General features: G+C 32.5%; 1 protein-coding gene and 1 long non-coding RNA gene across 4 annotated transcripts in view; one reads left to right on the plus strand and one right to left on the minus strand.

Annotated features, from left to right (window-relative positions):
* Window positions 1-24,739, plus strand: part of LOC106671590 (inaD-like protein) — a 119,968-nt gene that overhangs the window by 10,666 nt on the left and 84,563 nt on the right. For 2 of the 3 annotated variants that reach the window (XM_024229700.1, XM_024229699.1), the window contains exons 12-17: window positions 12,187-12,279; window positions 12,352-12,405; window positions 12,691-12,856; window positions 12,922-13,123; window positions 13,617-13,706; window positions 24,694-24,714. In XM_024229700.1, the coding sequence (XP_024085468.1) occupies window positions 12,187-12,279; window positions 12,352-12,405; window positions 12,691-12,856; window positions 12,922-13,123; window positions 13,617-13,706; window positions 24,694-24,714 (626 nt within the window). The remainder of the gene's footprint in view (window positions 1-12,186; window positions 12,280-12,351; window positions 12,406-12,690; window positions 12,857-12,921; window positions 13,124-13,616; window positions 13,707-24,693; window positions 24,715-24,739) is intronic. The other variant, XM_024229701.1, reaches the window with a different exon arrangement.
* On the minus strand, window positions 12,651-14,299 carry LOC112127992. The gene is made up of 5 exons (XR_002910815.1): window positions 13,985-14,299; window positions 13,330-13,422; window positions 13,179-13,236; window positions 12,806-13,014; window positions 12,651-12,741 (listed from the first exon to the last, which is right to left on the minus strand). It is a non-coding gene; the product is annotated as an uncharacterized LOC112127992 (long non-coding RNA).

Consider the following 24,739-nt stretch of genomic DNA (forward strand, 5'->3'; position numbering starts at 1 on the left):
GATAAGAAAAATATTAATCTTAAATCATCAAATAGGGGATGGTAATATTTTTTTTCTTATTTTTGAGGTTTGTACTTATCAGATTTCTTTGGTAAAAGGTGATAATTTTTATTATATTGTTTTAAGAGAATAATTTTGCAAGATGTATGGGATATTTTTGGAATGTATAATTATTGTTTCATTATCAAAAAAACCTATTAAAAAATATTTCATATAATCTAGGTGTAAAATTTCATATAAATTTTTATAGTATATATATATTATAGTTCTATATTTTATAATTTGTGGTGATTGTTAATAAAACTTTGTTTTATATGTGAACAGGGTGGATAGTAGGCAGGTATATTATGTGAATTGTTTAATTAATATTTTAAAAGGCGCTAATAAATTATTTCATTTATAACTCGGTTGCTATTACTACAACAAAGAATAGGAATGTAGGACAATATTAATATTGTGTGATTGAAATATAAAAAGTTAAATTTACCTAAATTCGGTTGACGATTTTTGTTGTCGTTTATTTTATGCCTTTTCTTTTATATTTTTATTAATTTTAATTTTTCTCAATGTGCTTTTTCTTGTAGATAAATTTATTCAATTACACTTTCATCTTAATGTTCATAAGCTAATTTCAATTCTTATCAAGCGTTTAAAAAAAATATATTAATAATTATGAATGTACATGTTTAAATTAACTAAATTGCCATCAACAAGCTTTATGCCAGCTCATAAATCACATTTTTTGTAACTTAATCCAATAGCATATGATTCTCAATTAAAAGCAATTATTCATTTTAATTTTTACACCCCTTTATCACTTGAAGTACAGAATCTTATCATTTTTTCCTGATAAAGTTACCAAAGGGGCAAAACCATTTTGCATTTTTCATGTTTAAAAGATTTTACAACCACATTTACTATTGTGATAAAATTTTGTCCTGTAAATGATTTACAAGTGTTTTCATTTCATGTTTAAAATAATTAACTTCACGACTCATAATAAGAGACCCGTAAGTAATAAATCCTAACACTGGCATCATCCTGCATCCTGTTCTCGTCCTAACATCATTTGTTACAACTAGCTTTATTTATTTTCAAGGTTGGGGGAAACACATAGTCGAAGAACATAACATTCACGTTTCAGGGACCAAATGGTTACAAATAAACTACTGATGAATTGTAAATTTATTGAGATAAGTTGTCTGATGGACTTCCTAGGGGAATGGGTTTATTAGTCAAAATAGTAGTAGTAAAAAACATGCTCATGGAGATTTATTCAATTATTTATTTTTTTTTACTATTATCATGTGTTATTTTATTATTAATGCTTCTTTTCTATTACTTATTATTATTTATTACAGAGATCTTTACATTTACAATTTTAGCAATTCTGTCAATTTTTCTTTTATGTTGCCTGTACGTAAAATTTTTGCCCTTTATAAATATTAGATCTCAGTAGTTTCCCAGCATCTTCTTTTAATAAATTTGTACCATTTTTAATTTTGACTTTGTAAAATCATTCACGTCGTCAGATTTTGAATTATTAATCTCTGTGTTAGTTTTAGTTTATCCTTATTACAAGCTCAATTTGTAAGCTGTTTAGCTTTTTTTTAAGTCGACCGTTTTGTTAGTTTGGTTTCCAATCTTATTAGGGTAGAGTGTCTGATAAATTTGCGAATTTTGTTCAGATTTGTTAGAATGGACTTGTAATTGTACTAATAACTTTTTGGTAAATATATTATATTATATATTGAGAAGAAGGCGCTTTTTATCTCACAACAATATATGTTGAAAAACATAAACATAAAAACAGTATGCATTTAAGGTATATTAAATTATATATGCATGGGAAAAAATGTAAACTTTATGAAATGGTTAAATTGTATTTTTATTGAGACTAACAGCATTGTCAGCCATAATATTTGTTCATTTTATCTTTTATTTTGTAATTCCGCTGGAATATGTTAATTTACTATTTATCTTTCATTTGTTTGAACTTTTATGTTTTTCCTTTTTATTAATTTGTTTAGAGCACTAATATTTCTTTTTATGTTATAGTCATGTATTAACATTGGCCATAGTGTGCTTGAGTTTAATATGTGAGCTTTGTTGTCTTGTAGTTTGAAAAAGCTTTCATACAAACTGTTTAAATTTGATTTAAAAAAAAAAAAAAAAAGTAATTGCAGTTTTCACAAAATGCACATACCTGCTATGCGAATTTGTACAATTTAGCCATCTGTAATCAATAGCTATGAGATATAAAACAGCATGAACTACATATCTTAAGTCGGGTCTCGACACGTTAGACTTTAGGCGAATAACATCATTTTGAAGAAAAGTTTGTTGTTTCGATCTAGGTCAAATTGTCATTCATTTTAATTTTAATATTATTTTGTTTTACAATTGAAAATGAAGTTCAACAGCAAAGTTTGGGGTGTTAAAAAGCTTTTATTTTTACCAAACACACTTCATGTTAATACTTCACTAGATCATAGCCAATTATTTTGTTTGTATTCCTAGCCTGACCAAATCTATTTTTATTTTGAGCTAATTAATTACAAAAGAAACACATACATCTAAAATTGGTTCATTGTTCAAGTATTCTTATTATTTTATATTTATATATTTTTATAAATNATCTTGTAATTTAATAACCAAACATACTTAAAATGTGTTATAAAACTGGCTTTAATGCAAAATTATTCATCATTTTAAACTTCGTTTTTCTTTCTTTACTTTCTTTTTATAATACTTGTCTTTTTATTTATTTTCATAATAACGTCATGGATTTGCAGAGTGAAGTATATCAACTTTTGTATCCCGGCGAACTCTAAAGCATAAATTTTATTCATCTCGCGATAAAAGCGCTTTACGGAATGTCAAGATGTAAGGTGAATATTGAAAACAAGCAGTAGCGCTTTCTCAGTGAAGTACTAAGTAGTGAAGTACATTGGATACAAGCACGCTATTACAAATATCAAACTGAAAAGTTACATTAGAATCGCTTCATAAATATTGCATTATTCATTCGTCATACTTTGCTCCAATTTTTAGCGACACAATTATTATTTATTTTCATTTATTTAATTTATGACTATATTATGCCAGTTGTAGTTTAATTAGTTTTAATTTTCATTCCGCTTTTAGAAGTGTAATTGAAAATGTGATTAAAATTTCGTTTCGATTCAACAGCCGATGAACTTATAAAATAATTTATAATAAAATTTAATGTATTTAATTCAGATGTTTTCTTCGTTTTTCCAAATTCCTAGTTCTGAACAGTCAAAATTTTTGCTCATAATATATTTGCATAAGCTGTGATGCTCATGGGATGGCATAGAATAGTTGGTGGTTCTAGTTATGTTACTACTGGTACTTAGAAAAAGTAGACCGACACCTTTTTACAAATCCTAGTTGACCCATGTTGTAGTTACCTAAATTTACCTGACTGCATGATCTATTCTCCATAAATTAATGTAATGCGCTATTATAATACTATTACATTATAAGCTACTAATTAGTATTTTTCTTTTATTTATTGCATATCACTTCAATACTAAAGCATTGTTTTCATTTTGCATCATGAATTTAATTGTACTTGAATTTTTTTTTTTTTTTTGCAATCACAGAAAGTTGTGTTGCAGTGGATTTGTAATTGTTCTAGGCATTTCAGATATGACAAGGTAACTGGATAATAGCTTTTCCAAATGAAACATTTTTTGAAAATAATATTTAGAATTTATTTACGTGATTTTTGTTTTTTTTTATATGTTTATTTTTGTTAATACTTTTACACAATTTCTTAGTTGATATGTGCTTTCATATTATTTTCTACTTATCTTTATGTTTATGCAGTTCCTATTGAATAATGATTTTCCTTCTATCAACGAATATCCTCAAAACTAAATCTATTTCCCCTGAACAAAGATATTCTATAAAAAATTTTTTTTTTTAATATATAAAACTAATTGGTGTGATTGTGAATGCGCAAATTATATTCTTAATTATATATGAGGGGTCACTCAATCTATATTTAATTCCAATTTGACTAAAATTGACACCGACAATTGTATTTTATTTTCTCTAGTGTAAGGTTGGTTTATAATTATTTCTGAGATGCCTAGGACTTTTTGGTTAATACAGAGCTCAAAGTAAACAAATCATTCCTGCTAAATCAATAGGCCTAATTACAATATCGGATTATTTAATGTCTTAAAAAAAAAAACTGGGTGTCACTTCTATGTTAACAGTTTAAGATTTGTAACAGCTCATTTACGTTTAATAAACAATAAATTTCCGCAATATGTATTTTTTTCTCAAATTATTAAACCTCACTATATTCCAAGCTCTTAACACAAGTACAATTCACTTGAGCTCTCATTGCCATTTTTTCTTTTACTTAAGAAGGCAATGACAGCAAAGGATTTTGCATTTGTGTACTCTGCCTATCCACTTTCCTGTAATCTTTTTTCCGTTTAATCTAAAAATCTGGATTCTTCTTGCTGGAATTTTTGCCTTGCAGGTATGTTTTGTATTTTATGTTGCTCATCGGGAGCCAATTAATGCTAATTTAAACATGATGTACTGAAAAATAGTCCATTAATTATTCATACACTTAAAAACCACATAATTATTTTGCTAAAAGCATTCAAGCATTTCACTTTTGTACAGTTACAAGTTAATCTTAAGCATTAACAAGCATACTCTGTACTTTAAATGAAAAATTAAACATAACCTTTGCTTTTATAGTATTAACAACTGTACTAAAATAAATTGAATACAAACTAACTGGCACACTTTCTGTGGTTAAACTGTTCTTTTGTCTAATCCATACGATGTTCAAATTGTTTTGAAATAACCAAACGTTTCACCTAAATATGCATGTTTTTGTTGCAACACATTGTGTCCGATTTAAACTACTAATTTATTTTTAGTGTTACATTCAATTTAAAATCTGCTTGTTCTTTGTGAAAAAAGACAGCCAAATGTAATAGTTTTTTTAGCAAAAGACCTTTGAGTTGATTTATTTTGAATTCGTGCATGCAAGATTAGAAGTTTTGAACAAAAAAGCATGTTTCTTACGATAGCCATCGGAAAAGAAAACTTGAAAAAATATTTTTCAAAAATATATTCAGCATGTAGATCCGAAATTGACTATTTGAATGGTAACAGCTTTGTGTTGATATATTTTAAGTGCGAAATATCATGTTTGTCAGCACACAGCTCATTAGTCTTACGATAAAACTTTTTTTTTTCTTTCATTAAAATTCATACTTATGGTGGATGCCGTATTGCACTTTATAACAAATGTCTAAATTACCACATATTCATATTGCTCCTTTTCATCGCTAGCCAAAATATAAGATAATAACCTAAATGACAAAATGGAAACAAATCTACACTCTATATTGTATTAATCTTTCACAACTGGACTGTTATGTTTCAGTATATTTTGTGAATTGTTATATGCCAGAGATTGTCAAAATTCACCCCACAGGGGATAATTTTGCATTTACATGGAAAAATAGTAATAAATTAAATGGGGTTACACAACAGCCAATAGATGTAATTCGAGATCGTCAAATAGTCATCATTGCTGAAAATGTAAAACCATTAAAAAAAAAAAAACTTTCATTAGTTAAAAAATTAAACACTGTCTGGTATTAATTCACTACTTTCGTGGTTCGCTTGACCAGTTAATACATGACAATTAATTAAGGTTTTTAGTTGAGATGAAAAAAAGCTAATGGCACGAGAGGGATTCGAACCCACGACCTTTGGCTAGATACGCCGCTGCTCTACCACTTGAGCTATCGTGACCTCGATCCACTGAGATGGGGAGTTGAAGTCCGAGTGGATCGAGGTCACGATAGCTCAGGTGGTAGAGCAGCGGCGTATCTAGCCGAAGTCGTGGGTTCGAATCCCTCTCGTGCCATTAGCTTTTTTTCATCTCAACTAAAAACCTTAATTAATTGTCACTGTCTGGTATATTCAGACTATTTTTATTTTATTTTATTTTATTTTTTTTTTTGACAGGGGCTTCCGACATCTAGGTCATTTCAACGCCCAACTAAGTCTACATTCTATTTACACTTTCAAACACTACATTCATACAAATAAATACATTCATACACATAAATACATCCATACAGTACACTCATTCCATTTGGTCGGTGGAGTACTTGATATTCCTCCACTGACCTATACTCAAACTAATCTAGATTGGGGTTGATGGAGTACTTTTACAAATATTCCGCCATCGACCCCGAACACACATATGCTCTCAACATTCGAGGGGTGATGATGACATTACATTTCACCATCACCCCTCGCCATTCACGCTAATAAATACATGCACTCAGACAAAACATATAGACACACAACACATAAGACATATTACATACAATAAAAAATCCCAATTTCCCCTAAAAAGCAGAACAGGGGACTCTGAAACTCGCTGCAGTGCTCGAGTACCATATTCAGATTGGATGGTATGCCTGCACGATCCCTGTAGGGAGCCAAGGCATGACATGTTTCCAGTATGTGGGACACATCGAGCAACCTTTCTCTGCATAAGGGGCACCTGCGTGGGCTTTGGCCCAAGAGCAGGTCCTTCAGACTATTAAGTACCAGATAACCTGAAAAATTCATGTGGTTTTTCATTTGTTATTCTTTTAATGCTGTTAATCCTAGGAGGTTTAGATGTTTACATTACATATTATCAAAGAATAAAGCGTCATTTCATTAAGAAAGGAAAGTTCATAGTACAACCTTATTGTACGTACCACGGTACTAAGGCTCATAAAATTTGCACAGTGTTCAGTGATAAAACAATAAGTAATCGCTCTGTCAAAAAGTGGTTCAAAAATTTTACTTCTAGGAATGAGGAAATTGAAGTTGAACCACGGTATGGTAGATTGGGAAGCTATCGAATTTGATCGATGTCAAACGACTCACAAGCTTGCCAGAGTGTTTAATGCAGGTGATGATACAATTTGCTCTAGCTACATTGATTTGGACACGGAAGCTGAGCAGATGGGTTCTTCATAAATTGACCGACGATGTGTAAACGTAAACATATTTTTTTGACCAGATTATCATATGCAGTGAAAAATGGATCCTATACAGGTAACACTATGGTCACATTGCCTGTCACCGAATGACACTCTCATTGATGCAAACACCAAATATTCACCGACAAAAGGTAATTCCTTGTTCAAAATTTTGAACCACTTTCGGGCAATGTGCTCACTTATTGTTTCATCACCAAATACGTAATGACAACTTAGACAACAAGCACTTTCATTTGGGAATCTTTCAAGCTAGAAGAAAACTTATCTACATAAAAAGGATAAGAAGAATACGAGAAAGACACCTTTGACTACGTACTACTAATATAACGTGAATGTCATGTATAAAATATGTATAGTTGTTTTGTTTTTTCATCGGCTGTGTTGGAATTTAATTTTCATATCTATTTGCTCCTCGAGTAGTATGAAAGGAAAGAAAAAAAGAAGCCATCTTCAGATACAAAAAGTTGCAATTGATCACTCATGAGTGATGATTTCTTAAACCTTGACTTTATTTTTTAGGCTTTTACTATTGGACCTATTTTTTATATGACTCCTTTAAAGATGGCTCCAAGAGAGCCGAAGCATCTGAAAATATACTATAGAAAACACCTTTCTTCCCTGGCTGATTCCTGAATGAACAAATAGCCAAAAAAGTTTTGGCTCAAAATGACTGTCAGGACTCGTAATGATCAGTTACGACTAAATTACAAAAAAAATTATCTGCAATCTTTTGCACTCCCGTATTATATAGAATTGTATTCTTGTTTATGTCTCCCCACTAAACATAAAATTATAAGGTATATTTATATTACTGCATGTATGTATGTACATTACTACATATAACTAAATTATTCAATCACATTTTCTGGGAATGTTAAGAAATAAACTAAAAAAATAAGAAGAAAAAGGACACTAGTTATTTATTTCAAACTATATGTATTTTTATCATTATATAAATTACAACATACTTATTTTAATGTTTTAAGATTACAAATAAATGAGTTTTAATAAAAATTACGATAAAAATATACAAAGCAATTTATTACCTGGCTTTGCTTATTATAATGCATTAAGAGCTAAACTAGGTTAAAAAAATTGATATACTAAATTTTAATCTATCACGAAATGATTGTTTGACGTTTTGATGAATTTTCTTTCAAACCATCATAGGTACATATTTTTATTAAAACTCATGAATTTCTTTGGGTATGTTAATTTTTTAAATTTATTTATTGGATAATCAATGAAAATAATTATATAAGGATTCAAAAGATGCTAACATTACACTCTTATTTCTGTGTGCGGTGATTAGTGACCGTTAATCGACATTTATTTAGAAATCGTGAGATGCGGTCTGGTGTGATGTAGGTTTCCGAAAAACATTTTCTTTATAGTGCCAACGTTTCGATCTTTATTGAGATCATCTTCAGGGCCTGGGATTTTCAAACATTGTTTACAAATAACAATTACATTTTGGATGAGGAAAAGGGAATTTATACAATGCAAAATTCTTTGATTGAATATATTGCATTGTATAAATTCACTTGTCCACATCCAAAATGTAATTGTTATATGTAAACAATGTTTGTAAATCCCAGGCCCTGAAGATGATCTCAATAAAGATTGAAACGTTGGCACGATAAAGAAAATGTTTTTCTGAAACCTACATCACACCAGACCGCATCTCACAATTTCTAAATAAAACTCTTATTTCTTTTCGACTGGTTGGAAAAAAAATCCAAGTAATTTGTAGCATAAATATTTGTTTATTTTGGACGTCAGGCTCATCTGGCCCATCCTCAGCTAGCCCAACATGTCATCTCCTTAAAATCCAATGAAACTTTATGCCGCATGACTAGATAGAAAGGTCTATCGGCCTGAAATAGTAAAAAAATATTTATGCCAAGGAATATTTGGGTTTTTCTTTTCTAACCAATCAAGGTCATAAATACCTTAGAACACACAATATTATTACTCTTACTTGAGAAGTTTTCAAGAGTTATTGTTCATTGCTCAGGAATGACAATGAGTCTTACAAAACTAGCTTAAACAAGGCCTCCAAGGTTAGAAAATGGAAAAATTCATAAATATCATTTTAGATGTAAGTAAAAAAGAAAAGAAAAATTCAATATGACATATGAGATCTATACTATGCCAGAACATTCAACCAAATCGTACTCGAAATGATCATTTGATTAAATCAGTAAACAGAAAATACCACCCGAAACAAAAATATCCTGGTAGTTATGAACTTCAATACTTGATTTTAATATCTGTAAGCAAAAAACGTTACTAGAGACTAAAGTGCGCTCATGTCACTATTGCTGAAAATAGTGAAATGTTTTTGTAAGTACCCGCTGTTCATAAGTTCATAGATTTAGTAAGTTTTTATTTCTGATATTAAGCAGGGAAATACTTTGATTTTAAAAATTTTCTTTTACTAAAGTGCGAAAATATCATTAATTTATCATATCTCATTAACTAACATCAAAATTGAGTTTTTTTAGTCATACATATTTTTTCGTTATTGATCATTTGGGTCTGCCTACGTTTTAAAACATCATAAATGTTTTGATATGTAGCAATTTTGTGTCATCGTATGAAGTTTATCATGGTAAAAACCCACATAAAGTTTCATTTTTCTTAAGAAATGAATTTGCATATTTTCTCTTCTTCATGAAAAGCATTAAATCATTTATATTTAGCCTTACTCTCACTCTAACCTTAACCTAACATAGTCCATATCTGGCCTTAATTTAGCCTAACACAAGTCTAGCTGTACACCAAACCTAACCTATCACTAATCTTAACCCTAAACCTAAACCCACTTAACCCATCTCCAATACTAACATAACCATTAAACTTACAATTAATTAAGGTTTTCAGTTGAGATAAAAAAGTCAATGGCACATGCTGCGGGATTCGAACTCATGATCTTCGGCTTAATACGCCGCTGCTCTACCACTTGAGCTATCGTGACCTCGATCCACTGAAAACCTTAATTAATTGTAAGATATTAATTGGTCAAGCGGACCACGAAACTAGTGAATTTAATAAGTTTAAAATGAAGTATACTTCACTAAAGCCCTCCGTGTNCGCTCGTGCCATTGACTTTTTTATCTCAACTGAAAACATTAATTAATTGTAAGATATTAATTGGTCAAGCGGACCACGAAACTAGTGAATTTAATAAAATAGATCGATAGTTTCATGTCACCTGTGAAATACTTTGAAGTACAACACCATTCCTTATCCTAACGCCAACCCTAACCCTAACCTCACCTAGCCCATCTCCAACCCTAACTTAACCATTAAAAGTGAAAAAATAAGGATGAAATCAATTAACACAAGCCAACGTTTTTTTAATCTAATCTTATAGTTTATATGCTTAAGGCCAATTTTGTGTCACTATTTGTTTGCATTAAAAAAAAATTGTCTAAAGAAAATAATAGTTAACACCTAAATGCCATAATAACAACTGCACAATGACTTTCTGATTTGAACTTGTGAAATTGTAACTTCTTTCAGTATGCATTATTAATTGGCTCTCAAATAAAAAGAAAAATTACAATCAGCGATAGTTTCATACCAGCTGTGAAATACCTTGAAGTACAACATCAATCCCTTATTCTAACCCTTATCCCGGTAAGACAAAATTGATTAATCAAAACTGGTTATGCAGAAAAAATGGTGTATCCAGCCCACAAACATATCCACATTAATTTTTTCCTACTTTACAGAAATTGTTTTTTCATTTTTGTAAGTTTTTTTATATCAAATCTTCAGCTTAAATATGTATATTATTTTATTGCACATTCATATTTAAGAGATTTAAAAAGAGCTTAAAACAAATTTGAAATATTATTTCCAAACAGAAAATTGTTGACCTACTTTATTACTTGCATCTTTTATTTATTGTAATATTTTATATATTAGATCTCATTTAATATGAACCTGCATATTATTTTCTTATTCAACATTACAAAAATAAAAAATTAAAATTAAATCAAAAACATATATAAAAGTATATCCTCTGATAGGCAACCATGTTTAAAAAATGGTATAATTTACTTAAAACATGAGTTTTTCTAGGCTATAGAGCCCAAGAATGGCAAGAAAATAAATATGTTATATTTTTTAATGTACTGTCACCAAAAAGATTCTCTTTCAAATTAGTGATCCCAAATATACCATTCATCCCACATTCTTAGCCTCCCCTTGTAAGTTAAGTGTGTTTAGGTTATTATTATTTTAAACAATCACATCCATATTTTTTAAAATTTGTAACAAGCAATTTTAAACAATAATAGTCCACATATCTTTGAGGTGATATAAGTTATTATAACCCTGAATAAAATTAAGACTATTATAAAAGCCAATTCAATGGAGAATTTAAACGTTATGAAGCATTGTAATGAACTTTGGCCTATTAATCGGCTCGGGATAACTACAGCACTTTTTTAATTGTGCACTGTATCCTTTCATAATTGACATATTCAATTGCCACGATAAAGAAAATGTTTTTCTGAAACCTACATTACACCAGACCGCATCTCACAATTTCTAAATAAATACCTGTAGTTATCCCGAGCCAATTTATTGGCCAAAGCTCATTACAATGCTTCATAACGTTTAAATTCTCCATTGAATTGGCTTTTATAATAGTTCACTAATTTTGTGGTTCGCTTGACCAATTAAACTTACAATTAATTAAGGTTTTTATTTGAGACAAAAAAAGTTAATGGCACGAGAGGGATTCGAACCCACGACCTTCGGCTAGATACGCCGCTGCTCTACCACGGGTGATGGGAAGTTAGTGTCCGAGTGATCGAGGTCACGATAGNTGGATCGAGGTCATGATAGCTCAAGTGGTAGAGCAGCGGCGTATCAAGCCGAAGATCGTGGGTTCGAATCCCGCTCGTGCCATTGATTTTTTATCTCAACTAAAAACCTCAATTAATTGTAATAAATAATAATATTAAATGCTGGAACAAACGTCATCTTTTGATCGTGTGTTTTGGATTAGATGCAAAGGATTTATAATACAATTTATGTATAATATAAGGTAAGCGTATGTTTCGACTCTTGTATCATGGAAGGAATTCAATTTCAGGATGCTGAACTTGAATTGAGTCAGGATACGCCTACTCTTGACGATCATTCAATGTACAGTTGTTCAGGGTCTATCCACTCTGAACCGGAAGATGTAAGTATTTTTATTGTATCATTAGCAGTAAATAGTGAAACATATCAGTGACTCTACTATAAAATATTTTAGGATCGAGAAATTTTAGACATGGAGAATCTGGTGATAGACGAGCTTCCACTAGAGGTGATTCACTGAATTACAATAAATATGATTTTGACTTGTTTTTGAGAGAAAAAAATCTTGTTTATTTTTATAAATACATTTTATTTATTTTAAAATAGAAATATTAATGGTTAAAAAATGCATATATTATTTTCTAATTTATTACAATCATTTAATTAAATTTAAAAAAGCTAGATATATTCACTTGACTTATAACATTAACAACTAATACGTTTTTAATTATTTTTTATTACTTAATAGTTTAAATTTAAATTGGTTTGAAAATTTCGTGTTGTTGCCTTAAAGGAAGAAGAAGAAGAAGAGCATATGATTGTTGGCCCAGTATGTGAGCGATTGCTGGAAAAAGGCGAAAAAGATGAAATAGTAAATATTGAACAAAAAGTGCCTTTTGTGCCCTTACCTGTCACATTAGAATCAGAAGTCAAAATTCACAAAGCTTCTGACCAATTAGGTAACATTAAAATCTATTCAACAACGGACTACTGTGTGTTACAATTAATTGCAAAAATTTCATAGGTATTAATCTTGAAATTGTCAACGATGGTTTAAACGGCATGGTTGTGACTGAAATAATTCCCAATGGCGCGTTGGCAAAAGATGGTCGCGTTTCTGTTGGAGATTTCATTACAACCATCAATAATGAGTCTTTGCGACATGTGACACAAGCTCAGGCGAAATCAATACTCAACCGAGTACAACTTCTCACATCAGATATTAGGTAATTCAGAGTATTGCCATGAAGTAAAAAAAAAAAGTTTTTGATTATAAATTACCATTTACCCGTCAGTTTCCGACCCCTTCTCACTATTTCCCATTTTCAATTCTTTTAAACTGTAATTTGAACGAATAAAAACAACTATTGATGTTATTTAATTGAATTTAAATAATAGTAGTTTTGAAAATATTTGTAGTTCTTTAACTTACATCATTGATTTAATATATTTCCCTCTAATGTTAAAAAAAGGGAGGGGAGCGATTTAAGTGAAGCAAGACATTTAGGCTGAAGCCATAGTAAACCTACGAAAGCCAATCCCATTAGTACATATAAATCTGGTTTACTTTTCTTCCCAATAACAGTATTGCTTTCTTACTCTATATGTATTGTCCATTTTTTTCTTAAATGAAATGATATTAATAATAACCAAAGAACTTCTGACTAGTGCATAAAAAAATTAACTTGATCGCTGAGTGAGTGTGATTTTATCTTTTAGTTTACGATATATAGCGAAGAAGACTGCGGCTGAGTATATAAGGACCTGTCCGCCACAACAGACTAAATACACCATTCAACCGAGTCCAAGGTAAAAAAAAATTCTCATGTGATAAAAATTATTAGTGCTTTATTGGTATTTGTTATTAATCTAGTAGCACAGTTGGGATTGAAAAGCACTATTTTACAATTTTCCTTTGGCCATGGGAATCATAATCAATATTTAACAGTTATGTAGCTGCTACGTTATAGCAAATTGCACAAGTAGGCTACTCCTGCATTTTATTTCATTTGTAATAGGTTAACGAGGGTTATTTTCTTACAAGGATATATATATAAAAAAAAGCTTTATGAAAATCTATTACTTACTTATAAACTTTTTAATACTGATAAAATGTGTGAATCAGAGAATCAAGTTATTCACGAAGCTGTATAAATAAAATCAGTTGTACAGTTATGTATGAATTAGTATGGCAAAACATTTCCAAACTGTGAAAAGATGCTATTTTTTAGAAATTATTGGGCATATTTTAGACGCCTTTTTCAGTGAGAATATTAACAAAAAATCAATTATATTATTTCAGATTGAAATAATAAAAATCTTTGTATTTTACATCTTGGAAAAAGTGTAAATACGTTTATTTATTAACATCAGTAACTACACTCCCTATCAAAAATGTCGCAACACCTAGAAATCTTTATATTTATTAGTTTTTGATCTTAACGTTTTGTTTATATATAGATTATTTGTTCCATGAGAGACATTGGGGATCATTTTTCATCATTGTTTACCAACAAGAGGATCAAGGTTTTTCTTGGTTTATTTCAATGTTCCTGTCAGTTTTTACCTTTTATTAGCAATTTCGTTCCTTTCTTTACTCTGTTAATTTTTATTTGCGTAACATTTACTTGCAAAATGATGAATCATACAGAATTATAACTATCATGAAGAACGGACATTATATACCATATATTTATTTGAAGGGGAAAAAACATGGCAAATTGATGATTTCCTAGTTTATATGATCAAACATGATTATATTAATAACAAAAGAAGAAGAGAAATCATTGCGCTTTATTGCTGATCACGTTGGCATTCCTCAGTTTTGACAGTAATAAGACCCAAATTTTCCTATGGCTGATTGTTTGATGGACCACAGCTCAGCAAAAACAACCTACCCAAATATTAGGCGGCATACAAAGACTGCCTTATACGTATATCACAGAGGCAATGAAAACAAACTTTTAGTTGCACTAGAGAAACTACTAAACTTACTCCCATTGGAAGTATTTATGCAAGGAGGAAAAGCTAATTTTGTTTACTGCACAAGCCCAAAATATGTGCACTCAAACTCATTAGTGATGTTTTTCTCATTCTTTGAAGCTTAAATACAAGCCATCAATGCTTGTGACTTAGAACATCTTAAAAGAGGTTACACTGACAAAAAATCCTTATAAGCCAAGCAGCTATTAAAGTATTAACATGAAATATAATCACATCAAAGTTAGTGAATGCATCCCAAAGTTCCAAAATCTGGGGAAACACAACAACCTGATGATATCTTAGATACCAGGACATAAAGAAATTTTGGGTAAAAGGCAGAAGAGAATCTGAATACCATATAGGCCCTGAACCTATTACTGTGATAACAAAAGCAAACACAGAATCTTCCATCACAAAATAGATCCAAAAAATACAAAAGGAAAAGTGAATAAACTCTAGAGGTGCTAGATAACTCTCACTGAAACTCGCAAACTCACTGCTAAAGTCAGAGAGGGCTAAACTCAGAGGAGTGATAGGACGACAGGTCACTTGCATCTGAGAAAACATCTACACAACATTGGTATTTTCAATGATGACCTCATTTTTAGGTTATGCAATATAGGAGGAAGAAACACCCACCCATGTCTTCTTCAAATATGAAGTAACCACTCAATGGAGATATAATCTGGGATAGAAAGAAAACTCAGGGAAAGGAATTGTAACAATGACTAGCACTCTTTAGGAGAATGATTGAACTGAGAAAAGAACAATAATCCAGAAGTCTGCAGTAGTTTGACTTTCCAGTATCCACTTCATCAAGGGCTATTTAAATGTGAAGGGGAAGCGGGAGTCACTCGAAGTAACTAAATCCTGAATATACCAGAATCCCATGCATAGTTTTATTAAAATGCAATCCTGAACCGCAATTCAACAGCTAAGAAAGATCGCTCGTATTTAGGGGATATCAGTCAGGAAGTCAACTGAGCTTAAACCCCGCTTCCTAGTATCCTCATCACCATCAAGGGCTTAAAAGGAATGATCAAGGTGAAATTAAAGGTTAGGGTGGAATTTCAAGAAGTTTTGAACAAAAGACATGTTCAGGTCATTGTGGATGGTGAGGTTAGACATGTAGTAGGGAGCTAGTAGAATTCTTCGTGATCGCTCGTATTCAAGAGATATCGGTCAGAAAGTCAAGATTGAGAGAGTTTTAACGGGTATTTCTCAAAGTCTCCCAAAAATCAAACAAAACTGGAGGTGTAAAAAAAAAAGAAAAGAAAAGGAAAGCAAAAAACAAGTTAAAATGTTCTTTGGCATGTAACAAAATAATTTCCTTAAAAAAAAGAACATAAACTCCAAATATAAATCAAAATAAAAAAGTTCACTGCCGCTCATAAATGAAACCAAAAGAGAGAAGTTGTCAAAGTTCGGAAGCGCAGGTTCTTCTAGACTGGTCAAGAAGAGGGCCAGAGTCTTCCGATTGATGAGAGGGGGGCTTTGAGCCAATGATGCTTAAGAGCTGGCACAACAAGCATGCAACAGAGTCAAACTGATCAAGTAGATCAAGTAGGTCCATGAATCCCTTCTTACCACTGAATTCCGTAAAAAGAGGTTAAAATTTACAAGGGAACTCCAATCATGGCCTATAGAGGAATGCAGAAAAGTTCTATTTACCGATGAGATGAGAATGACCCTGTGAAAGAGTCTGGAAAAGATACTTACAGATAGACGCAATAGTGACATTTATATGTGGGACTATCTTGTTTTTGGGTGGCGTTTCTTGGGAGGTACATACTGAGTGGGAACCAGTACTTGGCTTTGGATGCCTTAAGGAGATGTAAAAAATCGTATAGTGCCTTTTTTTAAGCTCTAATTCATTGCTTATGCATGTTATGCATTGCATCGTGTTTGGCCAAATGAACAAGTCTGGAACTCAACCAAACCAGTTTGGAACAATCTCGAAGGAAAGTTGGTTATGCCTTCAACTTCCTACAACCCTTGAAATGGTAATGGCAGCTGTGTTGGAGGAGTTGGACTGCATACCCAGGGATTTTCTACAAAAACATTTTATGAGTATGCTAATAAGGATGGAAACAGTTATTAAAACTAGAGGGAAGAATTTGTTCTTTAATTCTAAATGTGTTCTTTTAATTCTAAATGTGTTCAATTAAAAATAAAATAGTATATTTTGTACTTCTGAACTTATTTTTCGTTTCTTTTAAAACTGGATTTTCTCATAAATTACAAAAATCTGAGAGTATTGCGAATTTTTTTTTTTTTTTTTTTTTTTTTTTGACAGGGAGTCTATTTCAAACTTTTATTATTTATACTATTTAGTGCTTTTCATTACAACCCAAGTAATTTGTAGCAAATATTTTATAAACATTCTCTTAAGATGAAAATTAAAACTATAGAATTATCATTTTAGTAGGGGAAATTGGTAAATGGCAAATACAATACAGGGTGGTATGAGACTTACTTTACAGTCATTGATGTCTTGATCCACAAGTCTACTCTATTTCTTATATATTGGCAAATATCTAAGAAATTATTTACTTTTTTCGAAACAATAGCAAATTAAATCTCGCAGGGAATTAAATTTACTTTAAAACAAACTCATTTAAAACTTTCTAGATTTCTTCATAAGTGAAAGTAATCATCAAATGATGATAAATGATGTAAAAGAACTGGCAGGCAATAAGTCTTAAATCATACTAATTTATTAATTAGTAATGATTTTGCAAAAAAAACCTTGACCTTATTAGTATCCTTGAATTATGCGTATTATCATGTTTTTTTTTGTTTTTTGGCATCAGCCTGACAGCCACAGCCAGATTATTTTTATTTATTGAGTCGTGAGTCCCCCACTTCAACCCCGGAGTAATAGCCAGAAGGGAGGCGCCGAAAGCGTCGATGATTAGACTACCCTTCTGCTGTACACTTGGTTATATCTTTCATATCTTTACTACTACTTGTGCAAGACGCTCTCATTGGAAATAATTAAATGGGCAAATGACCAATTTAGATATACTTTCACACATGGTTTCTCTATGCATACTATATCCTGGGCAAATCATAATTATATGTTCAGGTGTTTCCTCCATTTTGCACATTCACATAAAGGTAACCTTTTCATGTTAAACCAGTACAGATATGAATTGCACAAGGCATGTCCAGATCTCAGCCGAGAAATAACATGTCAGAAGTCTCTTCCCAAACTGTATTGTCTAAACTGTGGGTCCGAGTTTTCTTTTTGTTTCTTCTTGTTAATATAGAATCGACATTTTTTGCTGTTCCTAATGTGATTATTCCATTCCTCGGACCATTTAAGACTAGTAATTAAGTCATTTATAGGTAGTCTAATATCTATAATTGTCCCAGTTGTTGTTGCTTCCTTCGCTAATTTATCCACTTTTTCATTTCCCTCGATACCCACATGGCTTCTAATCCAAGCGAGGTGGAACTTTTTATGCTGAGCATACAATTTCTCTAAATTAGCTAAGATATTAAGGCATATACTATTTATTTTTTTAAATGAGGGTTCGCAACACAGAGGTTATATAACCCTTGGGGTGCCGGTGTTTAAAAAAAAAAAGCCTATTTGTAAGTATGTCGGGCTCGAATGCAGGGTGGATTTGAACCAGGGACCTTTACCTTACAGTGATGAGCGCCATGTCGATGCCTAAACCGTTGCGGCCACCAACGCCCCGGCATATACTATTGTATGAAAACCTATTTTTTTTGTTAGCAATCAATTGAAGTCAAGCAATCGATCAATATTGCAATATGATTATTGGAAATAGAAAGCACGTATTCCAAGGCCTGATTTATCGCAACTAATTCCGCTGTATAAACAGAAGCGATGTTAGGTAGCTGCGTCTTAACCATCTCATATTATACTGGGTCCCAAACAGCGCATCCGACTCTTCCTTTTATTTTTGACCCATCTGTAAAAATAACAAGAGCGCACCTTTCCATCTTACTCTGATTGTCTCTTGTATAAGTGCATTTACCATGCTCGGATTTTTATCCTTAAAGTCTGGAAAATAATGTATCTTAACATCAGTGAATAGGTTATCATAGTGCATGTTATAACAATCCAATTTCGAGTCATATTTAATATATCCAGTTATATGCTGAATATTCAGGAAGGAAGTAGTCAAAAGAGGAGCGGTTTTTCGACACCAATACAGTCGTGTTAGGACTTCATTATTTAGGATGCTAATTTTTTCATACAGTCCTTGAGCTGCAGCTTTTTATTATCATGTTCACAATAGCTTAAGAGGTTAGAGCAGTGGCGTATAGAGCCAAAGGTCGTAGGTTCGAATCCCGCTTGTGACACCAGCTTTTTTTATCCCAACCAAGACTTTAGGTAAAAAGTATAATTTACTAAAATATATGGTTTGATTATGGTTACAAGGCAATTTATTATTTAACACTGTTTATCTCAATGTTCAGATATTCTTTAAGGAAATTGAATTCTGGAGAAATTTTACATCTTCAATTTAAAAAAGAAAAAAGAAAATACAATAGATTCTGAGATATGCAAAAATTTAGAGGGAAAACATGTTTTTTGGCTGTAAAAATTAACCTTGTATATAGGCTATACTCCTGATCACTAGGACGATTACTGTAAGATCCAGCTGGAGCGCTGTATATGCTGGATGTATATTTCTTTGCCCGTTATAGTGTTTTTCTTAGTAATATTCATTTTTACACTCGGAGGTTTATTGGTATATAACTAGGTTATGTTTATATGTTTTGAAATTTAAACTTCAAAAATTGAATAAATGATATTAAATCAGTTGAAAAGATAGACAGAGAATTTTCTTTAGTTTATCCAAATGTTTTTTTATTGTTCTGAGATAAGATTAATGTAGCAAGTATTTCACATTCTAACCTCTTATCTATGCTCATTAACTGTAAAGTTTAACACTGGAAGGATTATGGACTTTTTTTTAAAGCAAAGCTAACATATCATTAGAAAATGAAAGACAGACTTTATTTAATCAGTATCGCTTCTAACATGAATAGTAGGTAGTTAAGTAATTAAATGAGTGTATTTTAGATGGTGGCAATCAACATTGGTCATCGCAAGGCTTCTATTATTTATCTTAATATATCTTCATTTGTTATACTTCTATTGCTTGTGTGTTCTTTCATTTTATTGCATTTTGTGGATGTAAAATCTTTTTTTGCCTCAAATTTTTCAAATGAGTTGGGTATTATTTCTGAATCTCCATATGTTAGGTAAATCAATAATTTTTACTGCTTGACTATTTTTTCACAGCATCTATTGGATCAAAGTTGTACTATATGTAGGTGTAGAGGACTTGAAATAAAATAATAAATAAATAAAAACCTATATTTTCTATCATTAACAAAATTCATAATGAGTCTTTATTGGGGGCATTTATGGCTGCAATGGTTTAGGTGTTGACACAGCACTCATCATTGTAAGGTGAATGTCTTGGGTTCGAATCCAGGCCCTGCATTCTAACTCAACATACCTACAAATGGATTTTTTTCAAACACACCGACACCTCGAGGGTTGAGATGATCTTTGTTTTTTGTTTTACGAGGGTTGACACAACAGCAGAGGTCAAATCACCCTTGAGGTGCCAGCATTTTTGGGAAAAAAATTTGTAAGTGTTAATGTCTATTTGTTTAGTAGTCATAATTGACCATGATAATTATTTCAGTTAATTACATTTTTTATGTAAGGTCTTGGTTGAGATATTGTAGAAAATATGGCAAAAAGAGGGAAAATTTCAAAAGAAGTCATAATAGCTTAAGAGGTTAGAGCAGCAGCGTATTAGGCCAAATGTTGAGGGTTTGAATCCTGCTCATGACTCTAACTTTTTCATCTCAACTAAGACCTTAGATAAAAAGTATAATTAATTGAAATTTGTAGGTATATGGGGTTCTAATGCAGAGCTCCTGGTTTCAAACCCAGGATCTTTACCTTACTGTTATGAGCACCGTGTCAATGCCGAAACTGTTGCAGCCACTGATGTCCCTTATAATCACTATTCTTAATTAAAATTATATGGGCTATGCTGAGATACGCATGCAACGGTGAATATGAGTCAGATGCCCCAACGACCCAGCCACCATGGTCTACCTGATTCTAGTAACTGCAATATCAATATTTTGATCAACTATTCAATCTAACTTACACACTACACTGAGCCAGCATGCCCCCTGAGACCACCCATACAGGATCTCACTCAAAACAGGATCATATTGCCCTCTTTCCCTTACAACGAACTGCTCCTGATGGCTGTGGATTAAAACATTGCATGGTTTTAGTATACCATTAAAAAGTTCCACCGCCATCTCGTAGTTCAGGGCATACGAAGACCAGACATAGTACATATGTTGCCCACAGTCCCCCAGTCGAACTGTCCCTGCAGGGCCACACTCCCGGGCACCTTCAAGCCTCAATTATAGTTAATTGATTCCACTACTATTTCATTTTTGAAGATGAAGTTGTAGATAGAGTTGAGAAATTTTGATGTATTTCTTTTGTCTAATATTAGATTCCAACACAAAGAGGTTTTGTACTTTGCGACAGACTTGAAAATATTTTCCCTTCCTGAAGATTTTAAAGAGCATGTCAGTATGATGTGGTTTGCAACTGCTGTTGAGGTATGGGCATTTGCTGTATTCTGGAGCCCCTATCTTGTGTAGTTGGAATGGGAGTCTATTGTGGTTGAATCTTAATCTACATACAGTTGTAAAAATTTTCCACTTTCTTTTAACATTTGAATACCATGGTTTAGTCAGTATGCTAGTTGGAAGATAGAAAACCGGAGGCCTTTGCTTTCGGTTGATCTTGTATTCGTTTTATGATTTCTTGTGCAATAAAGACCTATTTTGTGTTGATATATCAGAGGCTGAAATATCTTTTATGGGCTTCTCAATAGTCCTCCTTGACCAGTATATCAACCCGATTGTTCAACACGTTGCTGCTGAGACCTTTGACGCAAAGGAGATGAATTACTATATGCCTCCTAGAAGATAGCATAATGTTTTTGATTTGTAGGCTAATGGGATGCTTGGGATATCCGTTTTCTTTAAGGCCATTAACATATGCTATCCAAGAAAATGCTATCCAAGAAATTTACCACGTTAGTTGGTTTTAAATGTATTAAGCGTTTTATAGCTTCCCTTATAGCTACAGCTTCAGCAGCAAAAATCATACAGAAGGGGGATAGAGTGCTCATTTCTTATTGCTATAACAAAAATTAATTACAAGCCAATAGAAAATTCGGCTTGCTGCCCCAACTCCATATTGGCATTTTGAGCCAATGCCATGAGCATATATATATATATATATATATATATATACATACGCGCCAAACGCAGTATTTGAGCCTTCTTTGGCCAGGCTATCCACCTCTTCATTGCCATAGTGTCCCTTATGAGCTGGTATCCAAATGAGGGTTACCCTATTATCGTACCTGGTAGCAATCCTATTAATAAGTTCAACAGTTTCCTCCACCAGCCTAGATGTTGATAGCTCTTTTTGTAATGACTTAAGACTGGCCTGACTGTCGGAAAAAATTCTAATGTCTTTTCCCTTGATCTTGTTATCCATAAGTGTTCTGTAGCAAACATTAATGGCCCAGATTTCCACCTGAAAAACAGAGGTGTTATTACCAAGAGGGGAGGAGATGCTGACCCCTAATTTAGGTATATGTATTCCAGCACCACTTCCCTTGCCTTTAATGAGTGAGCCATCGGTAAAACAGTCTAGGCTACGATGGTCATCTTCCGAACTATAGTTATACTCACATGGAGTAACTACCTGAAAGTACTTTTCCCCCGAAGGGGTTTTAACCTTTTTATCGCTAACGCTTAGTAGTTGGCTGTTGACTTTACTCAATAATTGTAGAATTTTCGAGTGGTTACAACTGCCTTCACTAATTATTCTATAGCAGCTGGTTAGTACTCTAACCTTAACCTCTATGTGTAGAGGTGTAGTGTTGGTTATAATCTCAAGTGCTAGGGTGGGTGTAGTGGAAAATGCTCCCGTCATCATCAAACAGCCTAGTCTTTGAAATGATCTTAACTTGTTAATAGTCCCTTTATTTTCTAGCCCTTTCCACCATACTACGGCTGCGAATAGAAATCTAGGTAGTATAATTGCGGTATATATCCATTTGGCCACCCAAGGTTTGATACCCCATGTTCTACCAACAATTCTCCTGCATTGCACTATACTGTGCCTTTCCTGTGTACGTTTTTAATGTGGCCTTTCCAATCAAGTTTCCTATCAAGCGTTACCCCGAGGAATTTGATTGAATCCCTTAATTTTAATTCAATGCCCTGAAATTTAGGGTTTTTGAAATTACCTAGTGTTCTTCTCCTACTAAACATTATCAGTTCCAGTTTAGCCGGATTAATTGAAAAACCTTTATCACAACACCACTCGGAAAGTAGCCCCATTGCCTCCTTCATCAGCAGTGAAAGAGTCAGGGGATCTCTACCCGTGATCATTATGGTACCATCATCTGATAATAATTGGCTGTAGAAACCTGAATTATTCAGAAGCTCTATTAAGCTATTTACTGTGATTAGGCACAGAAGAGGGGAAAAGCAGCCTCCCTGGACAGCCTCCTATGACATTAATTCTAAGAATGCTACTACCTAAGCACATATGCCATCCGTCCCTCCAAGTAGGTTTTCACCCATCCTGTGAGATGTTGGTCTACATTGTATCTATTAAGTGCTGATAAAATGCAGGAAGTATCTGCATTATCAAACGCCCCTTGGATATCAAAGAAGCACCCAAACGTGTATTCTTTATTGAGTAATGATTTCTCTATCTTTCCTACCAGTGAATGCAAAGCAGTTTTCACTGATTTTCCTGGTAAATAGGCATGCTGATTGGGTTGTATCATGGTATTAATTCCACAGTCATGTCTAATGTACTTATCTAGGATTGTCTCTATTATTTTTATGAAAATAGAAGATATACTTATGGGTCTGTATGATTTAGGTAATTGATATAAGACCTTACCTGGCTTGGGTAAGAAAATTACCGTTATTTCCTTCCAGCATTTTGGTATGTATCCCAATGCCAGACTACTCCTTAGGAGATCCCAAACTGTGCTAGATAGACTAGGTGTATCCTGTTGTAGGAGGGCAGGGAATATTCCATCCATCCCGGCTGCCTTGAACTTCTTGAAGGAATGTACCACCCATTTGTAGGCCTCCCAAGAGATTACCTCATATGCCTTAATCCAATTTGGTACAGGTAGTTCTACCTTGGTTTGAGCATCGGAGGAGCCTGACCTGGGGAAATGAGCCCTGGCCATTAGGTTCAATGTCTCCTCGCTAGTTGTGGTATACTCCCCATTTTCATCCTGTAATAAACCTAGAGGATTATTGTAATCTTTTTCCAAGAGTTTAAAAATTCGAGCACTTTTCTTAATATTTTCTGTCTTCAGACAATATTCCCTCCAGGCTTTTCGTAAGTTCGTAAGTGTAAACAGCCATAGTCAAGGGGCTTTTTCCAGTCTCAGAAATATACTCCCACTCCGCAATGAAATGGCAGTTAAAACAAAAATAAAAATAGCCAGATAATGTGTAATATGAACCTGTTATCATTTTGATTGAACACATAGGTTAAAAGTAACAATATAAATTAATAAAAAAACTATATTAAGAATGCAAATCGACATTTTCATAAATTGTAAAATTAATTCAATCTTTCTTGTGTATTTATTGTGAATTAAATCGACACGATGCATGAGTAGATTTATGCACTGCACACAAATTACACATCTTCTTATTGCATGCTTTCAAGGATATTCCCAGAGTATTACAGGTAAGTAAGCATGTTTATCGAATGT

This window comes from Cimex lectularius, unplaced genomic scaffold, assembly GCF_000648675.2.
Source record: "Cimex lectularius strain Harlan isolate CLEC.00 unplaced genomic scaffold, Clec_2.1 scaffold384, whole genome shotgun sequence".
Taxonomy (NCBI): Eukaryota; Metazoa; Arthropoda; class Insecta; order Hemiptera; family Cimicidae; genus Cimex; species Cimex lectularius.